This window comes from Phoca vitulina, unplaced genomic scaffold, assembly GCF_004348235.1.
Source record: "Phoca vitulina isolate PV1807 unplaced genomic scaffold, GSC_HSeal_1.0 scaffold84, whole genome shotgun sequence".
Lineage (NCBI taxonomy): Eukaryota > Metazoa > Chordata > Mammalia > Carnivora > Phocidae > Phoca > Phoca vitulina.
Genome location: NW_022589787.1, coordinates 2,865,620 through 2,892,673, shown reverse-complemented (window position 1 = coordinate 2,892,673; position 27,054 = coordinate 2,865,620). Strand labels below are relative to the sequence as shown.

Below are 27,054 nucleotides of genomic sequence, written 5' to 3'. Positions count from 1 at the left end.
GAGGAGGAGGAGGAGGAGAAGGAGGAGGAGGAGGAGAAGGAGGAGGAAAGAAAAAGGAGGAGGAGGAGGAAGAAAAAAAGAAGGAGGAGGAGGAGAACGAGAAAGGGTAGAGAGAAAAGAAGAAAAATAAGAGGGAGATGCTAATGTCATACTTAATGGTGAAAACAAACAAACAAAACAACAACAAAACAACTGAAAATTTTCCCATAATATTGGAGTAAAGCAAGGGTATCCACTCTTACCACTTCTATTTTGCATTGTACTGGAGGTCTCAGCCAGTGCTGTAAGGCAAGAAAAAGAAATAAAAAGCATCCAGATAGGAGAGAAAGAAATAAATCTGTCTGTAATCACAGATGACATAATTTTTTATATAACCCTGAGAAATCTACAAAAATTAAATTCTATTAAAATAATAAGTCTATTGAGCAAGGTTTTAAGGTGCAATGTCAATATATAAAAATCAATTATATTTCTATATATTAACAAAAAAACAATGGGAAAATGAAGTACTAAAAATAGCATTTATAATGGTATAAAATATGAAATACTTAGGGATAAATTTAGTGAATCCAATGAAGACCTTTGCATGGAAAACTACAAAATATTTTTGTGAAAAATTCAAGATTGTCTAAATAAATGGAGAGATACAGGATTTTCCTAGATTGGAAGATTCAGTATTGTCAAGATATTAGTTTTCCCTAAATTCATCTATAGATTTTATGTAACACAAATTAAAATCCCATGAGGCTTCCCTATGGAAATTAATGAAATCATTCTTAAATGTCTATAAAAATGAGAAGACCTTGTGGCACCTGGGTGGCTCAGTCAGTTGGGTGTCTGCCTTCAGCTCAGGTCATGATCCTAGGGTCCTGGGATCGAGCCCCACATCTCCCTCTCCTCCCCACTCATGCTCTCCTCTCACTATCTCTCTGTGTCTCTCAAATAAATAAATAAAATTTTTAAAAAAATGAAAAGAACTTGAGTAGTCAAAAACAATTTTGAAGAAGAAAAACAAAGTTGTATGAATTATGATACCTGATTTCAGTATTTACTTTACAGCTACCTTAATCAAAGCAATATGAAATTGGTGAAAGGATACACATATAGGTCAATGAAATAGCTAAATAAAAGATAAATATAAAATCAATTGATTTTCAACATAAATGTAAGGGGAACTCAATGGAGGAAGGAATAAGATTTTTAACAAATCATGCTGAAACAACTAGACATTCATATGGAACAAAAATACTTTGACTCTTACCTACATCATCCATAAAAAAAGAGCTATAAGTATATCACAGATCTAAATATTAATAGTAACTTCTTAAAGAAAGCACAGAGAAAATCATAACTTTTGATTAGGCAAAGATTTCTTAGGTAGAATACCAAAAGTATGAACCATAAAGGAGAAAGGTTGTAAATTAAACTTCATCCAAATTAATTTCTTCTTTTCTTTGAAAAATACTATCAAAGAAGTTAATAGCAAGGCCACAGATTGGGAGAAAATATTCACATTACATATATCTGACAAAGGACTTGTATTCAGAATATATAAAGAACTCTTACATCTTAATAAAAAAGACTAGGAATGCAATTTAAAAATGGGGAAAATCTTATTTATTCAAAATGAAGATATGAGTGGTCACTATGAAATAAATTACACTTGTTTATATACTTACATGTCATTAGGCAAATGCAAATTAAAATCACAATGACATACCACTATACACCCACTAGAATGGATGGAGAGGATATGGAAGAGCTTAATTCTCATGCATTACAGTTGAAATGTAAAATCCTCAGTTGCTGTGGAAAATATTTATAAAGCTAAACATTAGCTTATATACAACTCAGCCATTATACTCCTAGGTATTTACCTAAGAGAAATTAAACCATATATCCATAGAAGACCTATATATGACTTTGTATTTACAGTAGTCCAAACTAGGAAGGTTCAAAAACAGATGAATGGATAAATAAGTTGTGAAATAGCCATACAATGGAACACCACTCAGGAGTCAAGAAAAACAGACTATGGATCTGCAATAGCATGTATAGATATCAGAAACATGGTAGTAAAAGAAAGAATCCAGATATAAAATAACATAACTGCATAGCTCCACTTATGTGAAATGCTAGGCAAAAAAAAAAAAAATCTGTAATGATAGAACTTAGGTCAGTGCTTGTCTAGAATCCCTGGGAATGACATGTAGGTTTAATGATTGAGAGGGAATTTAGGGGGTGATGAGAATGTATACTGGTTTATACATGTGCCAAGACTCAGCTAACTATAGATTTAACAGTTTATTTCATATGTTATACCTCCAATTGATTGCATTATTTTTAAAGAGCTTTAAAATATATTGTCAGAAGCTTTGATGCTGTTTAAAAAAACAAGTTGATTCTCTACAAATAAGAGACAACTAAGACTGAACAAGAGACAGTTTGGTGAAAGGCATTTGGGTCAGCCAGGTAAAGTGATCATGTGATGCTCTTCACTTATCTTCTTCTCTTCTTTCTTCCTACCTCAAGGACCCCAAAATATTATTCTACCCTGGTTAAAACCACTTTCCTATGAAACAATGGAATTCCTGTCCTTTTTCTTCTGACATGAAAATTTACCCATTGTGGGACCCCATATCCTTTTTCTCCTTCAGTAGAAAATAAGTTAAAATGAAAAGTGAATCAATAATTTCCTGCTGGTTTGGCTAATACATTAGCACCATCTAGTAAAGATATGGAACTATTCTTGGTTTCAGGAATCCTGGCAAGAAGAGTGACAGGATGGAGGTACCTGGAGTTCAGTGTTCATTCAACCCTCCAAAATGGCTATGTGAGAAGGAGCTGATACAGGAGGGGGGTCCAGGGGCTGCATGCCTAGCCTTTGTTGCTCATATAAGTGCAAGCTGGGCAACAACCATGATGAGTCTTATAACTCATGTACATTAATTATACCTGTATATACTCACCACAATGTTTCTCTTTGATTTTGCTTTCGTATTAAAAAAGACTGCATATTAGATGTTAATTTTAATAATTTGCCAATTGGTTGATGACTTAATCTGGGTTCTCCAGAAAATATATCCTGAGGCAAAATTTAAGTGCTACAGTTTTACTAAAGTGTGCAATACTGATGAAAACAAGAATGAAGAACAAGTGGATTGAGGCATGGAAGAAGAGAGAACACATAGGAGCTACTGCTGCATCTTAGAACATTTCTTAGGGGGCAATAAAGGGAAAATTATCTATCTACCTGGCTCCCACCTCTCATTCACCAAAATTCCACCCCATGGATGGCTAGCTCTCCTGCAACTTCAGATTGCACATATGTAAGTACTGAGAAGGTAGCATCTTGGATCTCATTGTCAACTGAGAAACTTGAAAGTGGGAGGTGAGAGACAAGGAATGTGGACATGAAGTGAGGGATGTGAGTTTGTTCTCATGCAAAGCTGATCAGAGCTCTTGTGGAATTGCATGCTAAAGCAGCAACTGGGATGAAAAATAAGGTCAAGAATCTCAGACAGTGGGGCACCTGGGTAGCTCAGTCATTAAGCATCTGCCTTCAGCTCAGGTCATGATCCCGGGGTCCTGGAAGGAAGCCTGCTTTTCCCTCTCCCACTCCCTCTGTTTGTGTTCTTCTCTCACTATCTCTCTCTCTCTGTCAAATAAATAAAAAAATATTAAAAAAAAAAAAAAAGAATCTCAGACACTGGTTGAAGCTAAGATCTGAAGTGGTACACAATTGGATAATAATTACATTTATAATGTGGTTTTGCAAGTTTTAGAACATATAAAATAGTAGAAAGGGGGATAATACTTATTATATTATCAGCTTTACTCATTTTATTCTCATTGTTTACTTTCTATAGCTGTGATCCCCAGAGGGCATTTCTCTAAAAGAGGTATACACAAATAGAAATAGACTGAACCATGAATGTGGAGGGGAAGGTATGATAACATAGAACTCATTTTCCTTATAATTCCATTGCACATTAACAGGACACAGAACACAAAGTAATTGTGAACAGACTTTTCCAGAAAACAATTAGGGAGCTATATTTGTCTTTTAACCTATCTTAATGTCAACCTTTCAGGTTCTGCGGTCACTTTTTCTGTTCCAAAAATAAAATTGCTGATTTTTAAAAAAAGACAATGATATTTAAGATTAATGCACAGAAACATGCCAACTTGAGAATAAAGGTCTAGACTTAGGTATTTACCTACATAAAGTCTCAACAGTAGAAAAGAAAGCCTTAATCGTTTTTTTAAAAAGATTTTATTTATTTGTGAGAGAGAGAGAGAGAGAGCAGTGGGAGGAGCAGAAGGAGAAGGACAAGCAGACTCTGCACTGAGTGGGTAGCCCCATGTGGGGCTCAATCTCAGGACCCTGAAACCATGACCTGAGCAGAAACCAAGAGTTGGATGCTTAACTGACTGAGTTACCCAGGCACCCCCAAAACCTTAATCTTTATAGAAAAAAGTAAGTCAATACAGAAAGGCAGTTATCTATTAATTAATTAAGTCCTGGAATGGCCCAAGAAAGTCTATCAAGCACAAAAGTGAACTTGATTTGTAGGTTTTGTTGGTTGACCACAAGTAGAATTGTGTAACCATGTTTCTCAGTATTCGAAGTCTGAGGCACAGAGAAACTTTATTGAAGACTATTCACTAAAGAAAAATATGCAACCTGTGGTCATGGGTGAACAAATACCCCTTAGGTACACTGTGGTGACACACAGGGCAGAGTGGTTTGTGGTGTACATCGGTCTGTTCCTTAGCCAAAGTATCATTGGTTTTCTAATGAGAACCAAAGGACTGAAGCCTATCCTAGGGAAAAGGAGTTTCCCGGCTTTATAAGAACCACGGACAGCTCCACGCTGCACCAGAAAAAGCAAGTTATTTTCCCAACCCTGGAATGACAGTCCAGGGTCTCCAGGTCTGATTTAGACTCCAGTTTACTGATAAGGTGCACATAATCAGGCCTCTCTTTACCATTCATTATAAATGTATTTACGTGAGCAGGGAGGGCCCAGTGCTCGTATGAAATGTTCGGAGGTGAGACTGAGAGGAATAGTTTAATGAGCCGATTTTTTAAAATGGTCTTACAGAGCATAAATAATTAATCGGGCCGCCATGCGAGGGGCTGGATCATGGGTCAGGCGGGAAAGCCCGTGGGTGGGGGCAGGGGCGGGGATCCCCGCGTCGCTGTTTGAATGCTCAGTGGCTGTGGGGGAGAGCGGATCCCACCCAGATTAGGTCGGAGGAGCAACGCCATGTGCTCCAAGCTCCCGGCTCTCTTGCTGCCCATCTGGCTCTCCTGGACCCTGGGGACTCAAGGCTCTGAGCCCCGCAGGTGAGGTGGGGGTTTCCCCCCGACCCGCAGCCTCTATCTGGACGCTGTAGCGCGCAGTCCCGTGGGCACAGGCACTGTACTTCACCCACTGGCTTTCGGCCTGTGTCGCAGCTGGGCTGGGGTCGTAGAGGGGGTCGGGCCCAGGAAAGGGGCGGGGGGGAAGCCGATAGCGTTTCCCTCACCGCCTCTGCCTGTGTCGCCGTCGGTCCCCTCTTTCGCCCGGTCGCAGGGAGCGCGGTGGAGCTGGTTTCGCGGCCGAGCCCGGCCCTGCTCCGTGCCGCGCAGCCGCGGCTCCAGCTTGCTGTCCCCGGCCGGGCTCCAGGTCCCGCTCCGCAGCCGCGGGGGCGGGAGGGAGCGCAGAGGGCCTGGGCCACCGGCCGCGGAGAGTGCGGGGGAGGCCAGGGTGAGCGGCGCAGCCGGCTCCGCCTCCGGCTCGCCTTGCCTCCTCCCCCTCCCTCCGCTCCCCAGCCCGCGGCTCCTCCTCTCCCCGGGCCCGCTCCTCCCCCTCCTCCCCTCCCCCTCCCCCTCCGCCCTCCTCCGCTCGGGGCCAGCGCGGCGGCGGCGGCGGCGGCAGCAGCAGGAGCAGCCCCGGCTGCGGGTCGCGACGGCGGCGGGGCGCCCCCTCCCCCGTGCCGGGGCGCGGCGGAGGGATGTGGGGCTTTGCGGGAGGAAGGCTTTTCGGCATTTTCTCGGCCCCAGTGCTGGTGGCGGTGGTGTGCTGCGCCCAGAGGTAGGGTCGCGGGTGGGTTGACGGGAAGCGGGCCGGGCGGCGGGCAGGGCGCGCGGGTGTGCGCGCCGGGCGCTGGCGGGTGAGCCGCCGCCTGACCCTCCTATCTGTACCCCTTGCGCCCTCCCCCAGCGTGAACGATCCCGGGAACATGTCCTTTGTGAAGGAGACGGTGGACAAGCTGTTGAAAGGCTACGACATTCGCCTAAGACCCGACTTCGGGGGTAAGCGGGGTGTGCGCGGCCGCTGCGGGAAGCGCGACCCACCGCGCTGGCGGCCTGGGTGGAGGAGGGAGGAGGAAGGTGCTTAAGTCGAGCTGCGGCGGAGTAGGGGGGGTGGAGGGCATTTCCCTTGCTCCCACTCCTCGGGTAGGCACCCGATCCTCAGAGCCACCCGCACCCCGTGCCCGAGCTTGGCTGATCAGTGTGTCGTGCTCTTCCCGCAGGTCCCCCCGTCTGCGTGGGGATGAACATCGACATCGCCAGCATAGACATGGTTTCCGAAGTCAACATGGTGAGTGCCGGCCCTCCCCAGGGCTGTCCCCGAGCCCCTGCCCCACTGTCTGGGCCCACAGTACTGGGCCAGAGGCCTCCTCTGACGGGGCCGAGCTTCCCTGGCCCACAGAGGGAGCGGCTCTCCGGGAGCCAGCCCCCAGCTCGTGCGGCTCCCTCCACCCGCCCGGTGTGCGCGGGGGGCGTCGGGGCGTCGCTGGTGTCGGTGCTGTGAGGAGGGCGCACCCTTCCTGCGGAAGGAAGGGGTCCTGGGCCGGCCTAGCGCTCGGCTTTCGCCGCAGCCCTCGTGCTCCCAGCTCCTCCAGCGGTTTGTCACCTGGTCCTGAGGTTTCCCAAGTGCCGTCTCGCCTCCTTAGCAACAGGCGCTGGGGAGCCGGGGAAGAGAGGCGAGTTGTGGGGGTGGTTCATATTCTAGGTAAGAGGTACTTACGGTTTCCTTTGTTGTCTTTTGGAAAGAGATGTTGGCAGCTGAAGAGGACCAGGGGCAGTGGTCTGTGTATTCTAGGGTGTTTCCGGTCAGTTTCCTCTGTCTCAGTGGGTTCTCTAAAGTCAATCTCTTTGGCAGTGAATCCCGGAACCCCGCTCCTCCAGTCGCTGTCGGAGGTGCTGACGGAGCTCTGGCGGCTCTGAGAACTAGAGCGCCTGGGCCGCAGGCGGGCTCTCGGAAGGGGCCGCTCTGCCAGGAGAGTAGAAGGCTAGTGAGCCCAGTGTCACTTAGAGCTATGTCCATGCTGTCGTGATTCAATATTGTAACCTGTGGAAAGCAGAGGTTCGTGTCCCGAGGTGCGACGTGGGTACCATAGGCTTTTTTGCTCAGGACACTTTAGGACAACAGGGAATAAGAAGAAAAATAACCCCTTTCATTTGTTAATTGAGCTGAAATATCCTGGGATTTGGAAACAGACTTAATTTTCTGTTGAGTTGCACTTTAGAAATTGTAAGAATGAACATTTGGAAACAATGTTTTTTGGGAAAAACCATTTGGCGACTTTTCTTTCCAACATAACATTGAGAATATAATGAGGCATGGTTTCAGATAGACCCAATAGGTTTCTCAAGTCTGGTGTACATCAGAGTCACCTGAGCAAACTTGTTTTAAATGCATACTCCCAGGTTCCTCACTCCAAGAGATTCTGATCCAGCCGTGGAGTGGAATCTTGGGGTCTCTGCATTTAAAACTAGTGCTTCACACTTTTTTGAAGCAAGTATTTTGTGGACAGTATTTTGAGAAACATCGCAATTAATTATAGAAATAGGTACATTTACAAATAAATTAAAACTACTATTTTAAATAGACTGTTTAGCAAGATATATTTAAGATATATACTACTGTAGATTTTGTAGGAAGAAATCTTTGACCACACAAAATTAATTTCATCAAATTTTCACTCAATCTAAAGTTTTAAAATTATAATACATGATTTTAAAGTCATGTACTTTTCTTTCAGCATATCACCTTGGACATTTTTGTACAAGGCATTATAATAATAAAAGTGTTAGTAAGAAACACAGAAGGGATATCACATACATAACATTCAAAATTAACATTACATATGTTTTACTTTTTTTATAATCTTGTAAAAATAATCCTGTCCAAATGGCATGCTTTATGATCTTAAGGGAACAAGTTGACATAATCTGTGATTTTCTTAATTGAGAATTTCACATTCTCTAGAGAGAATTCTTCACAGAAGATTATTGCATATTTAGTGGATTATTATATAAAAATATGTATATTGGATGTCAAATGAAATAGAAGATACATTGATGTGGTCCTTTAAGAACTCTATACAATATTAAAACAACCAGGTAAATAAGGAGAATGTGTTCTTGTACAGCATTGCACATTTTCTTTGAGTTAATTTTTAAGAATAGTTATCCAGTTGTCATTATGCTGATACTTGGTACCTTTGAAAACTTCAGCAATAGTTGCCTAATTCATGCACCGTGAATTGAAGTGTCCCAATTTTCTCTGGACCCAAATAATAGAAAGACAAATTGAAGATACAAGCCATTATACTGAATAATCTTTTAGTTTATATCCCAAAGCCAATAATTATGCATAACATAACGATAGTATACTATTTTTTTGTGTTCTCATAATGGTAATTTTGTGGCTCTCTAAACATATATTCATTGTAAACAAATTTAAGAATTGATAGGATTGGAGATTGAAAGCCATTGGACAGATGGGACTGCCTCACATTTGAAATATCTTCAACAAGTGGACTGAGTAAAATTTTATGCTAGAAAAATATGATTTCCCTTCACATATTTGCTCACAATTATGGTTATGATATTTGACCTGTTTTTTAAAGATTTATTTATTTATTTGAGAGAGAGAGCATGCATTTGCACACATGCATGGGGAGGGGCAGAAGGAGAGGGGAGAGAGAATCCCAAGCAGACTCTCCTGCTGAGCACAGGAGCTGATGTGGGGCTCTATCCCTCGACTCTGAGATCAGGAGCTGAGCTGAAACCAAGTGTGTGATACCTGACCCAACTACACCACCCAGGCTCCCCTTGACCTATTATTAAAGACACTTTGAATAGCAGTGGTTAAGCATAATTTTGGAGGTCATATTTCATAAGGAAAGAACAGAGAAATGCAAGCACAAGATTAGAACCATCCTTCAATCATGTTGCTTAAAAATAATAAATTCCATTTATGAACTTCCTTAATCACCTTACTGGTCACACAAAACTAAGTTTTGTGAAGTAATGAAACTAAATAAGAAATGGTCTTGCTTTAAGAGTATTGTAGCTATTAGAGGTTGTAACAAATGGTTGTTAACAAAAAGTAGGATGTAGTCAGTCCCATTAGAGGAACAAAAGAAAGGAGCACACAGAAGAGAGAGAGGGAAGGAGGGGGTGGGGGCTGATATTGGGAAGAGGGAGAGAGATTATTTCTGACATGGAAGGTTTCATGTGTAAGTGGCATAGATGGAGGAGGGTGTTGTGGGTTAGGGAAGAAAATGGCAAAGGTATGGATGGATAGATAAGCAGGATAGGAGATTATGAAGGGGAGATCAAAAGGTGAAATTGGAAAAGTAGTACAAACTCCTGTTCACTTAGGTTCTTCTCTGCCATGCCAATTTCAGATGCTAATTGTCAAGAAATAAGGAGCCCCGTAAATGTTTTAAGCATGTGATTGACGTGATTTGAGATGTGGTTTCAGATGAATCTTTTGGCTAAAATGTAAATTTAGATAGAGGCGTGAGGATGTTGCAGTAGAAGCAAAACTTACAAGAAAATTAAGGATAAATGATCATGGAAGTTTCATTCCTTGAAATTTTCTAGTTGGGTTTTCATAGATATATTTTTGAAAACATTTATTTAGTGAAATAAAAACTTACCAGTGTTTCAAATAAGAATACATAAAGCATTTGTATCTCAAGGTGGAGCAGATATGTGCATGTTCATGAACTTTTGGGGGTGATTGTAAAGAATAACATACACTGCATAATAGTAATATTGGTACTTTTCTCTTTAAATAGTTGGAAAGCACAATCTTTATCTACTGGGAGTGCCTACAGATGGTACTTCCAAAGAAGACCTCTGTCCTCAAATAAATAAATGAATATATTTGTATATATACATGTGTACATCATCATGCTTTTTGGTATTTTGTAGAGACAGTCTAAGAATGAAATTGAGTATTTCAATATTTAACATTATTTTGCTATAACTTGTGTCATGGAGAATAGAGATATTCTACATTTCCATTTTTCCTAATTTTCCAATTCTTCTTTTCATGCACTTTTTTAATAATTAGCTGACTCTACAGCAGTCAAATGAAAACCATTTTGTCTTATATAACTTCCATTGTTTCTCTCAGCTTTTGTTTTAAAATTTCATATAATATTTTAAGATTATGCATGGTTAATTATTTAGATTTAGTTTATATATTTAAGTGACATTGTATATGTGAAAGAACACTGTTGACTGAAAATTTTTGTATACATTTGTTATAATTCTGATGCTTAAGCATTGGTCTTCATGTATAAAAGCATGTGTTGAATATTTAGATGGGGAGATGAATAAATGGAGGAAAAGTATTGAAAGTGTAGGAAACATAAAGAAATATTAAAGATGTAAAACAATTAGAAAATTTTATTTTCAAAACAGTATTTTTACTCAGAGAATGAAGTAGTTCTATAACTCTTAAAAATAAATTTAAAAATGAAAACCATATTTTAAAGTACTCATGGGTTTTTTTTAAATTTGATTAGAATAGGCCATTGTTTGATTTATTAATTCAGAGAAGAAACTATACATACTTAATTTTTACTTAATTAACTTTAAAGTATTGAGGATAGAAAACTAGATTCAAATGCTAGTAGTATTAATAGTAACTTCTATGCTTTATCTTGTACTTTGTTATTAATTTATACTTAGTCCATTAAAATTAACTCAATTCTAACGAAAATGTAGCTACAGAATTATTTTTTTTCTGATATCATCCATGTAAATCATAAATTGTCTTTTTTTTTTGGTCTTGAGTTCCTTTTAGGTAATATATAATGTGTATCTTTAGTTGTTATGAGGTGTATATTCATCCATTATTCTAGTTCTATTGTATTCCTTCTTCATTTGTTGCATTTTCTTATTATAAAATCCACTTTTTAAAAAAGTGTCTAGATGTAAAATAAGTATTGTACATAACATAGTTTTGGCACATCACAAGAAGCAGCTTTGGAGCTGTATCACTGTAAAATGGATACAGTCTCACTCGTGTACAAAACCATGCATACACACACGTACAGACATTTGCACTATCACTTTGTCTTTCCTTTCTTCAGAAAGAGTAGGAAAGAGGAGAAGGTCATTTTGGCTAGAGTGAGCTGGGATCTGAGGTCTGGAGAATTCAGCGTTGAGGCATTTTTGATCAAATTTATGTTAATCAATTCCCCCCCCACCACCACCTTTCAGAGTCTAGAGGTTTCTTTGCCAATAGAGAATGCTGAACTAGAGTACAGTGTCCAGCACCGTGCTAGAATCTCAGGTAAAGGAAGAGCTGAATCCCAGGAGTCCAGGTAGTGTGCTGAAAAGAGCCTAATGGGGTTGGAGTTTTTGGTTCTATTTCCAAGTTTATGGGAACATCTAGCCTTAGGCAAATCACTTAACATTCAGTAAATCAGTTGCAGGCTTTCCAGATGCCCATAGCATGCCTACAGAATGGATTCTGAAGTGATATCACACTTTCTCTATAGAGAAAATCGTGGTAGACAATCACAGCTACACAAATACACAGTAGAAAGCTATCCTTTACTGATTTTTTGTGGAGGCTTGGGCCATATTTAAAGTTTGCATATCAATTGTTATTAGCATTTTAAAGGTTGGAAATGTGCTAATGCTCTTATTATAAAGTAACCTGGGGGATGACTCAGCAGAAAGGAAAAAGTGTTATTCTGACCCAGTTGGGGTTGGAAAACTGCTTACATGGAAGGCACTCCAGGGGTAAGGTCCATGGAGTGTGTTGGCATTTGGTTCCAGGTTGCTGCATTTTGGAGGTGGCTGTTTATTAAGGACATTACTTTTCACTGGCAGTATGTTTCGTGCATAAGTGATGATCATACATAAATGCTGGGGCACTGATAAGAAAGCATATAATGAACTTTAGAGATGGATGAAAATAATACCTTACATAATATGCTTTTTACGAAGGGAAGTTTGTGTTTAATATTGGAAGGAATGGTATAGAGAGTGCAAGGAGAATGCTCTCTGTCTTTTCCCTTGGGGAGGTTGTAAAGCTTATGTTGCTATATTTCTTAAAAGATGGATCTTACACACATTGTCTGGTTGTGAACCACCTCTTGCCTGTGCCTGGCTCAGGGACTGTATGGTGTGTTGCACATAGAAATATTTGGTTTGAAGTGATGGTGCAAATATGCTTATTTACATATAAAAATTTTTCCAGTTTTTGCAAGTAAAGCAATGTGGATTCAGCCTTTGACACTGCTGTTGTGACTCTTCTTTTCTCCCATTGACACAGGACCTTTCTTTCTCATATGGGTTCTATATTGTATCATGCATACTGTCATTGCATAAGAAGCCTACCAACCATTTGGAATCCTTTAAGTTATTTTATAATACATGTTGAGGTGTAACTTAGGGAAATTATAACTAACAGTTTTATGCCATTTTGCAATTTATGAAATACTTCGAGTGTTTTGTCATTTGATCTTCAAACCTGATGATGCACTTGGTAAAGTTGGTAACACAGGTGTTAACCTCATCTCCATTTTTCAGAAGAGAAAATAGCCTTAGGACTTGGGAATAGCACTAACTTACTGAATGGCAAAGCTGGTGCTTACTTGGCCCTGCTTCTGTGGTGTTTCTACCTCATACTACAGAGCAACAAAAAGTGCTCTGTTAGGAGGACACATGATTTTATATTCTTCTGTGACCTTCACTGTTGTCTAAATTAGATCCTCCCATTCTACTTTTCCACAAAAGCTTATTCTTCACTTAAAGCACTTATTACAGTGTTACATATAATTAGGGTGTATTTATTTGCTTAAAATCTTTCTCCTCCATTTTTTTTTCCCATTAGATTATAAGCTCCATGAGGCAGAACTATGTCTATGGACAGACCTTGTACTTGATAGGCACCTATTAGACATTTGTTGAAAGAAAGTGTATGAATGAAGAATTAATGAATGAATAAATACACAAGCACATAAATAAATAGATATGTAGCTTTCCAATGAAATATTTTTATAACCCAGAATTTGGGCTCATGATCAAGAAGAAGCTTTTACTGGCTCAATGTGATGTACAAAGATTTTACCATAGGGGACTTAATTCGGCCAGAATTTGTATAATTGCACACAATATAATACACTCAGCTGGTATTTTGTAGCTGCTACCCCTTTCACTGGAGAGCTCTTAAGCTGATTTCAAAGCAGAAAGGAGAGTAAAGTGTTGTAGCAGTGTTCTATATGACACAAGTTTTGATTATTGTATACGGATTCATCAGGCTTTGCCTTCCCGTCCCAATGACACTCAGTAGTGCAGTGAAGCTGCTGTGGTTTTCATTTGTTTGCTCGCTTTCCAGCACAGTTTACTTCTGGACCATTTATGCCAGCCACTAAGAAGATTCTTCAGCTGCAAAATTTGGAACACTAAGACTAAGATAGGTCTCACCTCTTGGCAATTTGCTCAGTACCACCAGTTCAATGAAGAGTCAAGCCTCTGATATCTCTGGCTGGAGATGTAGAATTCCTTTATTCCTTCTTATCAGGAGACCACATCGAGTAATAGAAGTCATTTGTAAGCATTAACTCATGTATCCCTCTTTTCATTTTCCATTGAACTTAAGCATCACACAGAGGCATTAATACAATGAACAAAAACTTCAGCATGCATGGAACTAACATTTCACAAGAATGGGAATAAAATTAAGACGTGAGAATGTCACAGCTCTTTAAATGCCCTAATTTGTGCTTCTTCAGTCAATCTGAAAGAGGATATGGATTCTATTGATTACAACATCATCATAGTTCTACAATGCAATTTCCTTTTATGTTAAATATCTGCTAAATCCACATGCTATGATTCATGACATGAAATACATTTATTTTGAATTGACTTTAAAGGATAACAAAAGCTACTGGTTTAAGGCTATAGAATCCTGATTGTGTTTGATACATACGTATAAAATATGTTACTTAGTTCAGTATCACATCACCATTTTTAAACTGAACTTTTTAAATAAGCCTTACCAATTGATAACACTAATGAGTAGAAGAAACAAGTTTTCTGGATCACCCATTGCTACATGTTCTGTGTATGTGTGCATGTGTGCATCTATGCAAACCAAAATTTGTTTTAAAAGAAGCAACACTTTGGGTAATTTGTTGTAATATTATTGTTTTTCCAATCCTGCTGACACTAAATATCCATCCAAGAGATAAGTTCAAATATCAGGTGGGAAGTAGACTAGAATGGTTACAGAGCCTAGGGCCTGTCCTGTAGAATATACTTAGTAAATATTTATTAAATGAATTTGTGTAGCAAATGACCCTTGTGGTAAAACTGTACCTTTGATCAATTTTATTGCAGAAATTCCCCTATTTGGGTGTTTGTTTTGCACCTAAAATGAACCACAGCTTTATATGTGAGGATTCCTGTGAACTTGTTTCCAAAAAAAAAAAAAAAATTATGGAAAACAGTGCCATTCCTATTATGTAGACCAGTGATTCCACAACTTATAGACCAAGAATCTTTGTGTAGTATTAGAGTTATTGCAGGGGTGGACATGGCTAAGTGTTCTCCAAGCATGATATCTCATCATTGGTGAATTCTGTGCTTTGCCTTTCCAAAACAGTACACATACTAGAAAAAAGATTGGGGGGGGGGCGCCTGGGTGGCTCAGTCGTTAAGCGTCTGCTTTTGGCTCGGGTCGTGATCCCAGGGTCCTGGGATCGAGCCCCGCATCGAGCTCCCTGCTCGGTGGGGGGCCTGCTTCTCCCTCTCCCACTCCCCCTGCTTGTGTTCCCTCTCTAGCTGTCTCTCTCTCTGTCAAATAAAAAAAAAAAAAGATTGGGAATAACCGTTTGAGTGTATGAGGACCAGGATTGATTGCGCTATATTCCCTTTTTTATGCTGTTAAACATTCTACAGATAATTCATTGGTATGAGGGCATATTTAATTGTGCTGTTGAATGAGTTTTTATTTCTGAATCTTTCCTTTGTTTTGGCCCTAGGCACCAAAATTTCCTGTGAGAATGTCATTTCCTGTGGTATGGGCTAAACTAATGGTTTCTTAAGAGAACACTGTTCTATAGAATGTAAATGTGGGCACCATAATCAAAATATTTCTGCTCAAATCATATTGGAAATTATGTTAAAGATATAAAATAGATTTCTTTGCTGCAGGAATTTCAGGCCCATAATATGCTAATGATTTTGTAAATTTTCATGAGAGGAGTGAAGAACTCAATATTTTAAAAATCATGTTTCATTGGGCATTTTTTTCTTGGGGGGTGGGGGACCCATTTAACACTTCATGAAGTTTTTTGTAGAACACAGTTTAGAAAATATGGGGCTAATCCATTGAATCATAACGGCCAGTTCCTGTGAATGATAATTGAGAAGATTGCTACATTAATAAAACCTCTTTTGGGGGCACCTGGGTAGCTCCATCATTAAGTGTCTGTCTTCGGCTCAGGTCAAGGTCCCAGAGTCCTGGGATCAAGCCCTGCATGGGGCTCTCCACTCAGCAGGAAGCCTGCTTCTCCCTCTTCCCCTTGTGTTCCCTTTCTTGCTGTCTCTCTCTCTATCAAATGAATAAAATCTTTAAAAAAAAGAATAGTTAAAAACAAACAAACAAACAAACAAATAAATAAATAAATAAATAAATAAGACCTCTTTTGGTGAAGATGTCCACAGCATGGAAGGTACAATTTTGATCAAGAATCTACCAGTACATATGGGGATGGGTTATATTTTCTAGAAGTGAAGATTAAGCATCTGTTATAATTGATTGATAAAAAGCACAAAGATTTTGTTCTATAATTATAGACTTTGTCATATTGAGGGAAATCTGTGTGTTTTAAGCTTCCTTGTTTTCTTGTATTATAAGAGTACAAGTACATGATACAGAGGTAGAGATATATGTGTTAAAGAAGAAGAGATGCAAAAGGCTCTGGGGCCAACAGCAGCAGATTAATATTAAAAGCAAAATATGGCTCCCTGAGGCTGTTAGGCTTGGCCATTGGTTTTTAGATGGTGGTCTGTATGTTATTAGTATTCATATGTAAAGTAACATTCTGTTTGGATGAAAGGTTCTTTTGATAAACATCCCCTAGAGTAAGTCATTTCTAGAATTTCCCTTGTGACTAGTTTTCAGTAGTTCAATGGAGAGTTTGTATATGTTTATAAATAGTCAGGGACAATAGTCTATAAGGCAGATGCATTTTCTGGATTTTTCTATTAACCACAGTAATATCATAAGGGGGCAATATTGTTCAATATTGCCTGTACCACTGCGGAGGCCCCACTGGGGATCTGTGGTGGCTCAGTGATTGTAAGACTGGTGGTAGGGGCACCTGGGTGGCTCAGTCGGTTAAGTGTTTGCCTTTGGCTCAGGTCATGATCCCAGGGTCCTGGGATGGCCCAGCATCAGGCTCCCTGCTCAGCAAGGAGTCTGCTTCTCCCTCTGCCTGCAGCTCCCCCTGTTTGTGCTCTCTCTCTCTCTGTCAAGTAAATAAATAAAATCTAAAAAAAAAAAAAAAAAAAGACTAGTGGTAATGAGCAGGTAAATCAAAGTAGATCCAGAAAATAAGAGATTAAGAATGTTAATTGATTATAATAGTAAATGGGGTTTTGTTTGTTGCTTGTTTGTTTTTAACATTTAGAAACACAGAAAGCTGGTTTAAAAAAAATGGTTCTTATTTTGGAAATATAGTATCTCTCTATAGATATATATATATGTATATAAAAATTACATAAGAAATATATATTATATATAAATAGACTTATAAGAAATATTTATAAATATAAAATATAAATATTTATGAGAGAACTATAAATATTTATAAGAAATATAAATGTCAAAGAAATATACATATTTCTTTTCTCCCATGCTATACCTTATTTAGCATTACACTGTATTCACTTCAAAATTTTATCTTTATTTTATGATTGAAAAGCTACTCTCAAAGCTTGAGATTTTACTTTATTATTGTAAATGGTTTGTAATTTTAATTATCTAGGTAATTTCCTCAATACTCCAGGCTGTTTTGCCTTTAGAGACCATAGGGGGTCTAACTTGAAAGATTGCCCTCTGCAGTGGAAAGAGTTGCTTGTCAGAGCACTTAGATCCCATGGAAGGGTTTGTTGGAACTTTGGCAAGTCATTCAGACTCAATGGTCATCAATTTGATCTTTTTAAAGAGTGTGTTAATAGGATTCTCTAAATTGCCTTCCAGTTCTGGTTTCTGTGTTTCTTAAGAGTCTGTGAGCAGTTAGAACCATAAGGGGACCTTCTATTTGCCTTACACAAACTACTACTTGTTCATTTGATACTGCATGTGGTTTAATTGATTATCTGAGAGGTTGTCATCTGGCAGTTTGCAACCTTCTATTCTAAGCATGGCCAGTGTGAAACCAGAATGGTTTTTTTTGGGCTACTTATTTCATGTGCTATGAAATTCAGACATTTTGTACATAGTCGGGATTTTAAAATCTGCATCCATGCTCATCAATTTTCAGGTCTCAAACAGTGGTAATTGCTTCTTCGGTCTGAATGTAGAATTATTAATTTATGAGCAAAAACTGTAGTGGACTGTTAAAATGCTTTTTTTACATTCAAAGTATAACCTTTACATTATCACCTAAGAAAAACAGTACAGAAATGTCTTAGTTGTTGTTGGATTCCAAATTGTGTATATTCAGGTTTTAAAAAAAAATTCTACATAAATTTAATTCATGCATCATTTTTAAATCTTCTATGTTATTTTATTAACATAACATAATTTTAATATTGTTTGAGTTCATAATTCAGTCCAAAAGGAAGGGGGCATAGGCTTGGTCAGTGTCATCTGGACTGCTGCATTCACCCAGTTTGGGATGCTAAGCCAGCATTCAGTGAAGAAAATTTTAAACTTAGACCTCAAAGGTAGAATTCCCCTATTGTGGCTCTACAAAAAAGAAAGTTTTACCATTTTCTACCTTTTTATTGATTCCTAGTTTCATTTAAAATTGAATTTCTTATATAAAACCAAAACAAGTGAACCTGTGTGGATATAGGGATAAAGATTTGGCTTGCTTCTACTAGAGATTGCAAAATAAAATATGTAAAGTTGTCTAATTTTATTCTATAAAAGTAAAAATGTAGGTGTACCAATCATTACATTATTAGGAAATTACCTATTTAGGATGATATAGATTAAAATGCATAGTGTGACCCACACTTAGATATAACCAATAAGTAACCAAAAAAAAAAAAAAACCAACAACAAAAAAATCAATAATTTTTAAAGTGCTCAGGTCATATTTTTCCACTGTAGGTGAAATCCTGTTAATTTGTAGTATCTGGTTAGGGGAAATTGTAGCACAGTCTAAAGTGATTTCCTGATTTACCACTTTGAAATAATTTGTTTACAGTGATAGCCCCACATGTATATGTTCCTCAAAGGTTTTCTCTCAGCGGTCTTTCTCTCCCTCTCTCTCCTTCTCCTTATCCCCATGGACGAGAGAGGTATGAAGGCTCTGGCAAAATTCAGATATTAAAAGGGGAAGACACTTTGTTCTAAATGTAACCAAATTAGCACTGAGAGCAGAGCCAACTCTGAGGATCATGAGCAGTGGCTGGTTTACTGAGATTGGGGAGAAAAAGCCAAATAAAGGGGTAGATGTTCCTGAATGACATTTATCTCCCCTTCCCAGATAAGAAATGAGGGTTTTACCTGCCAGTTTCTCTCACCATTTATCTTTTTGGGATTTTGAATTCAAAATTTGGATACCTCAAGAGCCAGTTTGGCTTAGTAATGTTTTTCCTTTTATCATATCTCTCAGTTTCTGAAACAATGAAGGAAAATCCTCTTTTCTTCAACATTTTTCAGAAGGAAGCACAATGAAATTTGTTAAACAAAGGTTGACAGGAAAGCAAGTATCTATTAATTGATATCCAATTTCCTGATATGCCAACCTTTGCCCAAGATTGTACTTGATTATGCAATAATGTGCAAACAGAAAAATCAGAACCTGCCCATGCTACAATACTAATAGAAACTGTCAGTTAACCAGGGGGAAGGACTCACAAATCAGTCTCATATATTACTAAACTATTTTCTGTGTCTATTACCAAATAATATGAGTGTTTCTAGATTGCACTTCTGTGGAGATTTTTTTGTGTGACTATCAATATTATAATGGAAATTGTGAAAACAACAACAATTACAACAAAACCCTAAAATGTAAAAGAAAGCATGGTGGAATTCCATTATACTGATAGTGGAGTCTGTTGAGATGGTAGAGAAGAGGGGTGTGGGGGCTTATTTTGTGAATATGTATGGCAAAACACTGTTTGTGATGCTTCAGCACAAAGTGCTATACCTAATTTACACTTGTTTAACAGCTACTCCAAATATAGACTATGTGTATAGATTTTTAAAATCCCAGGCTTATCAAAGCACCTTGCATTTATAGGTCAACACTAGAACTTGCTGGGAAGAAGCAAAGCAACAAACTTTCTTTTTTTTTTTTTAATTCTCAAAATAACTAATATCACTTAATAATTACTTCCTGTATTGTCTTTCATGATTTGACTTTTTAGTTCAACTGCTCTGTTGACTAGCATATTGTTGTGCTGTCTCTTTCATTCCAAATACTTTTAGATTTAAGTGGTGGCTTAACTAGTATATAACTGCTCTTGTAACAAATAGAATGCCCAGCATCGGAGGGACACCTGGCTGGCTCAGTCAGGGGAGCATGAGACTCTTGATCCTGGGATCATGAGTTTGAGCCCCATGTTGACTGTAGAGATTACTTAAAACATTAAAAATCTTAAAAAAAATAGAATGCCCAACATCAGAAATCCACATGATGATAGTTTGGGATTTTCCCTATTTCTCCAGTTTAGCACACCTGTTCAAACTTTGCCTATATTACTCCAGACTTGAAACTGGCAAGACCTCAGGCCCACATAAAGTTATTAAAGAAACTCATGAAGAGGGTGCTTGACTAGAGCCAGGAATGAGTTAGCTCATGAGTGAGTTGGACAATAAATGTGTGAAGTATAAATAATTTTCAACCCCATGTTTGCAGCAATGGTAGGAATGAAGAAAGGACTGACAGACAGTTGGGCCTGGGAAGCTGAGAGATATATAATCAACCATTATTGTTAGTATTCTGAAAAGCAATTTTGGGGAAATATGGATAGAACTAGAAGGCATGGAAAAGACTTTCAAGGTCCTATGGGAGGGATAAAAATAGGCAAAATTGTTACAAGAAATAGGATTTTTTATTCTTTAAAAACTTGAGATACTGGGGTAGTTTGTCATGTTTAATTAGAAAGTAGATATATACCAGTGTGTACTATGCAAAAAAATTTAAATTGTTTACTTTTGCTCTTCTTACACTTATCCATGATAAAAGTGGAACTACTGGGGGTGTTGACTCCCTGAAATTGGACCCATCATCCTCCTGGCATCAGTCACCTCAGGTACAAGTCTCTAAGTAGATTTACAATCTGCAAGGAACTTGTGCAGAAATCCCTAGGTGTTTTCAGAGCTGCAAAACTTGCCAGATGCTGGCAGGTGTGATGGGAGGAGCAAAGCAGGAAGGAGAATAGTGTTCCTTTCAGGTATGATGGGAGGAGCAAAGCAGGAAGGAGAATAGTGAAGTGAAAAGGAAGGCAAGATTCTTCTTTCTTATCCAGCTATGAACTCTCTAAATAATCAGTACATCCATGGATTGTTATATATATAGTTGTGTCAGGCAGGAAATTTTTCCCTGTGAGGGAGGAATGCTCTGCACATTCATTGTGAAAAGAAGACCTTCTTGGCTGGAGCAGACACGATGACCATCTTTTGGGAACTTTGGTACTCTTTACACCTTTACTGCTTTCACAAAAGAGCATCTATTATTTTCCAAAATTTATATATTTGGGTATATATATATATATATATATATATAGAGAGAGAGAGAGAGAGAGAGAGGATATTTGGATATATATTTATCGGGATATATTGGATATATTTTGGATATATATATATATGGATATATATATATATTTGCCCACTAAAAAAATTTAGAATATTTAGAAAAATACACTTGGATGTATTTTTAAGTTGTGTTATACATATGTAATATGTATGCACTATTTTTTACACATAGTATACACAAGTTATTATCATGCTTTTCCATGTAATTTATATTATATATACTTCCATGCTATTGAATATATTTTATAGACATTTTAAGAGCTGTATAGTATTCCCTAGCATGGCTGAATGACGTAGCTTGCTTAATATTTTCCTATTGTTAGATATTTAGGTTACTTGCTCTGATTGCAAGATAAATCATGTTTTGATGACTATCCTTGTACATAAATTATTGTATGGATTATGAATTATTTTCTTGAAAAATATTTCATTAAGATTACTGAATTAAGTAGTATGAATATTTTTAAGGTGTTTGATACATAAATTTTTGTTGGTAATTGGAAAGAGAATTATAGATTACAAAGTAGCAGTATTTAAAGCTAAAATTGAATTAAGCTCCAAAACAATTCTTAATTTTGTCATTTTTCCAACATAATCTCGTCTAACAAGAAAAAGATACAAATAATTTGGCTTTATATTAAAATTGACTTCATCTTAGTTTTATATTTGGCATGCCAGTATGTATAAGGAACAAAGTATACAAGTTCAGGTCATTGTTTTGAATGAATTAGAATTAATGCTAATCCCTCAAATAAATTTTACACCAAAAATTAGAATGTGTCTCACAAATCAGGCCTATGAAGTTGGAAAAAAAAATTATTGTTTGGGGCTCTGAGGTCACAGTCGGTCATTTTTATCTGGAAGAGCACATTATCAGAATCTACCAAGACATTTTAATCTCAATTTAATCTCATATTTAATCTCAGTAACTGAGCTGAGCCTTGATCCTTTGGGTGTTTGAATATGTGGGACAGTTAGTGAAGCAGACATGGGGAAACTCTGAGGAGAAAGGCCTAGAGCTGGGAGGAGCCCATCATCACTAAATGTACTTCGGGAGGGGAGGGTCCTCGTGTGTATCACTGCCTCGATCTTTATCAGGAGGACAGTGAGGCTGATTTGAAGGGAGCTCCTGATTAATCTGAGGTGCTATTTAATGAAGCATTAGTTTACTTTGCCTACACGAGTAACACTTTAGAAGACTATTTTCCATAGACTTAATGAGAAAAAAAAACAGACATCATTTAATGTGATCTAAAGTTTGGTCTACTGATGCAGAGGAAAAAAGAAAATGTAAGGGGCCATTACCATTTAATTGAAAAGGGAATTTGGATTTTTCCACATTGATTATGAGATGAGTGGGTAACCATTCTTCCTTACTACCCTGATTCTATCATGGCCAGAAATGGCAGTGAAAACCATTCAGAAACAACCACAAATTGCCACAATTTCTTGATTACCTCTGACCTCTGTTTTTATCTTTTTTACATCAAAGTCACACACGTGACTAAAGATGCCATTCTGCTTTTGAGAAGACCATTTTTGCCGGTCCTCTTGTCTCTTTCTCCCAAACTTCTTCCCTGTTAGGAATTTTAGCTTGACTCCTTGCTCTGTCTCTCATACCAGACACCAGAGAAATCTCTTTCAGGCTCCTGTAGTCCTCCTGGTTGTGTTCAGCTTTTGCCCAGCCTTCAAAAAGATAATTGTCCAAGTTCCACAAGCAAGCATACCCAGCAGGAGGAAATAGTTTCTGACTACAAAAAGTCTCCCAGTCTATAATTTTATTATTTAATCTTCACTGTTTTCACCACCTGGAATATTCTCTCTCCTTAAGGTCTCCATTCTATCCTCACATCTTTACTGGCCGTGTTGAACTCAAATTTTGTTTCTTTCAGAAGATTAAGAGCATGGGCTTCCTTTGCCTTGTATCAGCAGAATGCAGGGCCTCTTGCTCCTGGTATCTTTCTCAGAGAAGGATGTTTTTCCTTCTGTCTGAAATCCATCTTGCTATATGTGCTCTGTGTTTGGCTTTTCCTGTGCCCACATTCACTACACTTTTTCAGCATATATTCCTCTACATTAGGTTCTTTCATTTAGTCTTCATATGAGAAAAAGAACATACCTGTATATAAAAGAGATAAACCAGGCTCTTGCCTTGACTGCACGGCCCTCCTAGATCAAAGATTTCTGGACACTATTTCTGGGACCAATATCAACCTGTAGTCCTTGCCCATACCCTCACTAAAAAGGCTGCCAGTGCATCTGTAAGTGTTGTGATCAGGGATCATTCTTCCGCATGTTAATGTTGGTTAGGCTTCCTGAATTGTGCTCCTCCACCTTGTCACTCAATCCTAAAGATAATTGTTGCCCTTCCTTTTTTTTTTTTTTCCAGTATCCAGTGGTTCACCATGTCTTGCCCCCATAATTTTGGTAATATATTGAAGACTCACTCCTTTTTTCCCCATGACTCGACTTTGGATCCCTCAAGTGCAGTGATCATGATCTGTCTGAAATCTGTGATTCTCACGTATTCTGGTTCCATTTATAAAATATTGTCGCTCCACTCTTCCTGCCATTTCCAGGATGAGAGCCCCTAACTGGCTCCAGAGTACCTGCTGGATGTGTCATAAAATGGGTGATTGGCACTAATGCCCACAGTGACAGGGATGTTAGGATTAAGAACCAGCTCCAGGATTTGGAGAAAAGTGCCTGTGGGCTATGTCTGTGCACATCAGGTTGATCATAAGGGAAGAGACTGGAGCTGGAAGCTTTCAGGTTCTAAGCTGATATCAAAGCCTTCCCCATTTAGTTCATACAAGGGGTGATATTTAGGGTTCTTCCTGAGAAAATTCAAGAATGAAAGAAGTGGGGCACCTGGGTGGCTCAGTTGTTAAGCGTCTGCCTTCGGCTCAGGTCATGATCCCAGGGTCCTGGGATGGAGCCCCGCATCGGGCTCCCTGCTCTGCGGGAAGCCTGCTTCTCCCTCTCCCACTTCCCCTGCTTGTGTTCCCTCTCTCACTGTGTCTCTCTCTGTCAAATAAATAAATAAAATCTTTAAAAAAAAAAAGAATGAAAGAAGTGATGGTCCTGCATATGAGTGTTGAGTGTACATGTTGGTTTGAGAGAGCACTCAGAATCTAAGAGCTGGGTTAATAGTGCAGCTTTTACCTTGATACGGCCAACTTGCCCTGTGATTACCCAATTTCGCTTTATTCTAATCTGCATTACAAGCTTTAACGTATTTTTCAATTACTTTTCTATTGGCCTTCAGTTGCTTCCCTTGTACATTTCTTCCCTTTCCCTTATTATCTATCCCTTCACTTCCATATATTCTAACTATCAGCCTTAAATAGATGCTTTAAAAATGAGTATTGATAGTGATGATATTTAGATTATCAAGATGGCCAGAGGCAGAAGAGGAAACCATTACCCTGATACACAGTGCAGTGAGGCAAACAGAACTATTAAAGGCACTTATCAAAGAGAGTGAACAATGAATGTTGAGGAAGTAATTGTGAAATTGTGAGAGTTGGCAGTGTGTGTGCTATGGAATCCTCTCCCCCAGACTCATCACCTTAACCCTGGGTAACTACACAGTTAAAAAGGAGAATAAGAAAGAAGAGACAGAAAAGAGTGGGTGTGAGAAAGGCTCTTTGTCTGCTAGTTAAGTAACACTATGATGTTGAATTTTAAAACATAATTGAAAGCATGCTTTTTTTGGATAGAAAAATACATTTCTTGGGAGGGGCAGAGGTGCTGTCTCAGCTAAATGGCTATATTTAATATGTACCCTCCCTCCTTGCCAAGTACCCAATAGAAATCAGGTTATATATTATATCAGAAAATTAAGGATGGAGAAAAGGCTTACTGATTGTGGTACAAGAGCATAGCTTTTATTCCTAAAATAATAAAAATCTGAAATTAGAAAAGGAACAAACTTGACAAATATGAAAGCTGGAGAAGTGGTGGCAAGATTTGGGCTGTGACTAAATTTCATTTACTGGGATGCTGAACCAATAACACAAGTCACCTGAGAAAGGTGGTGATGAGTTAGATATACCATTGGTTTTTCCAAAGTGCTTTGAGAATATTGGGATATAATGAAAGTGAAAAGCCAAACATTAAATTCTAAATCAGGAGGAAGAGGTGAGAGGTGGTTAGTTTAAGATCCTTTATCTCATGACCTTCTATGTCTAGAGAGTTCTTTTTAAACTGAAGGAAATCTGATCACTGCTCTATTATTACATTGGGCCTTGTTCCAGGAGTTGGAAACCATAGACAGTGGAACAACATAGCTCTTCATCTGCAATTGTTCTGGATACATTCTGGTGCATTTCTGGTTTGAATTTCCACAATGAATTTGTTGCCACTTGATATGTAAGAGGTTATTATTATATTTTAAATATTTGATTAACATGAATTGTAAAATATGTTTTGTTAAAGAAAGAGAGGAAGGAATCCCGTGAATTCTAGATAGCTGTATCATCAAAACAATTTTTTTTCAAGTTAGCTACAATAGAAAATACGAACACTTAGATTTTGGAGAAATCTTACAAAAATGCATTATATAAGTTTTAACATTAACAGTTCATGAATCTTCCATAATTTAGAAAGATTATGAAAATCTAGAGATTCCACTATTCCTAGATGCTAATTGCATTTTATAACACATTATTTTACAGGAGAAAGAGAGCCAAATGTAGCACTGTTATGTGGGGAACTTAACGGAAAAAAATGATTCTGTCATAATGAAATGTGAAATTAGCTTTGGAAAACTTTTATGATTCATGATATTGCTGAGTTCCAATAATTTATTAGCAAAACTTTTCTTATTCATCCAGTCTAAACGGCATTACTCTTGACCTCCTCCCCTTTCTAGCTACTTTGCAAGCTTTCAGAGGTTGTCATATTTCTGTCAGTTTTCTACCACTCATGAGTTAAACATTTCATGAAATTCTATTTCTTTAACTTGATAGAGCCATTTATAATAAAATAGCTCCTTGTGTTAACTTTCCTTTTCATAATCAACAATAGCTTATTTAAATCTAATGTAAATCCCATATTTTCGTTAATCTTGATTCACTTGTCTTTGGGTATTCAGCCTGTCTCTTATTTTTTAGTTGAGCATGCTGCCAAGATGGGTACCATGCCAGCTGGTCACTTTGCTTGGTACAAAACAAAATGATTTTTAAAAGCATAATTTATATTTTTCATAACAAAAAGTTGACATTCCCACTTTGTTATGTAGTTTTCCAGTCTGGGTTGGAAGCACCTTATCATGGTCTGAGCAGTTCCATCTAGAAAGCATTTGAAGGGCAGTATCCAGGCAGTGAATGGGGTCTAAGCCTTAGTGTTCCACCACTGCTAATTGAGGGATTGGGTTGAATGGATAATTAACACCCACAGATTATTGAAAACCTCATTTTAGTAAGTAGTTTCAACTTCTTCCTTCACTGAACCTCTTCCAGAGTTGCTAATGAGTAGCAAAATGGACTGATTTTGAATTCTAGCTACTTTTATTTCCCTGCCTTCTTTCTGATGGAGATGCTAATAAGCAAGAATGCAATCAAAAGGCATGACACATAAGGGAAGAATTAAATGAAACTGTTTTTTAAAAACCTCTAAACAGATTTCTAATTCCAGCCAAGATGGAGTAGCCTCATTTCTCCTAGTCTTCCCTCTTACAACTTAAAGCCCCAGACATAACAGTTACTAAACAAGGAAGATTCTGAAGGTTGAAAGAAGCAGGGATTGCCTAAAGATCTCAGGACATGAGGAATGACTTGGCATT

At 38.3% G+C, this 27,054-nt stretch overlaps 1 protein-coding gene across 2 annotated transcripts in view; it reads left to right on the top strand.

Moving 5' to 3' along the window:
* The first annotated feature begins 5,201 nt into the window (after window positions 1–5,201).
* The window catches only part of GABRB3 (gamma-aminobutyric acid type A receptor subunit beta3), a 247,352-nt gene continuing 225,499 nt past the window's right edge, over window positions 5,202–27,054 (top strand). Inside the window, exons 1-3 of one of the 2 annotated variants that reach the window (XM_032395382.1) lie at window positions 5,202–5,353; window positions 6,213–6,304; window positions 6,526–6,593. In XM_032395382.1, coding sequence (XP_032251273.1) covers window positions 5,214–5,353; window positions 6,213–6,304; window positions 6,526–6,593 — 300 coding nt within the window. In that variant the 5' untranslated portion in view covers window positions 5,202–5,213. Of the gene's footprint in view, window positions 5,354–5,920; window positions 6,084–6,212; window positions 6,305–6,525; window positions 6,594–27,054 lie in introns of those variants that run through there. The other variant, XM_032395384.1, reaches the window with a different exon arrangement.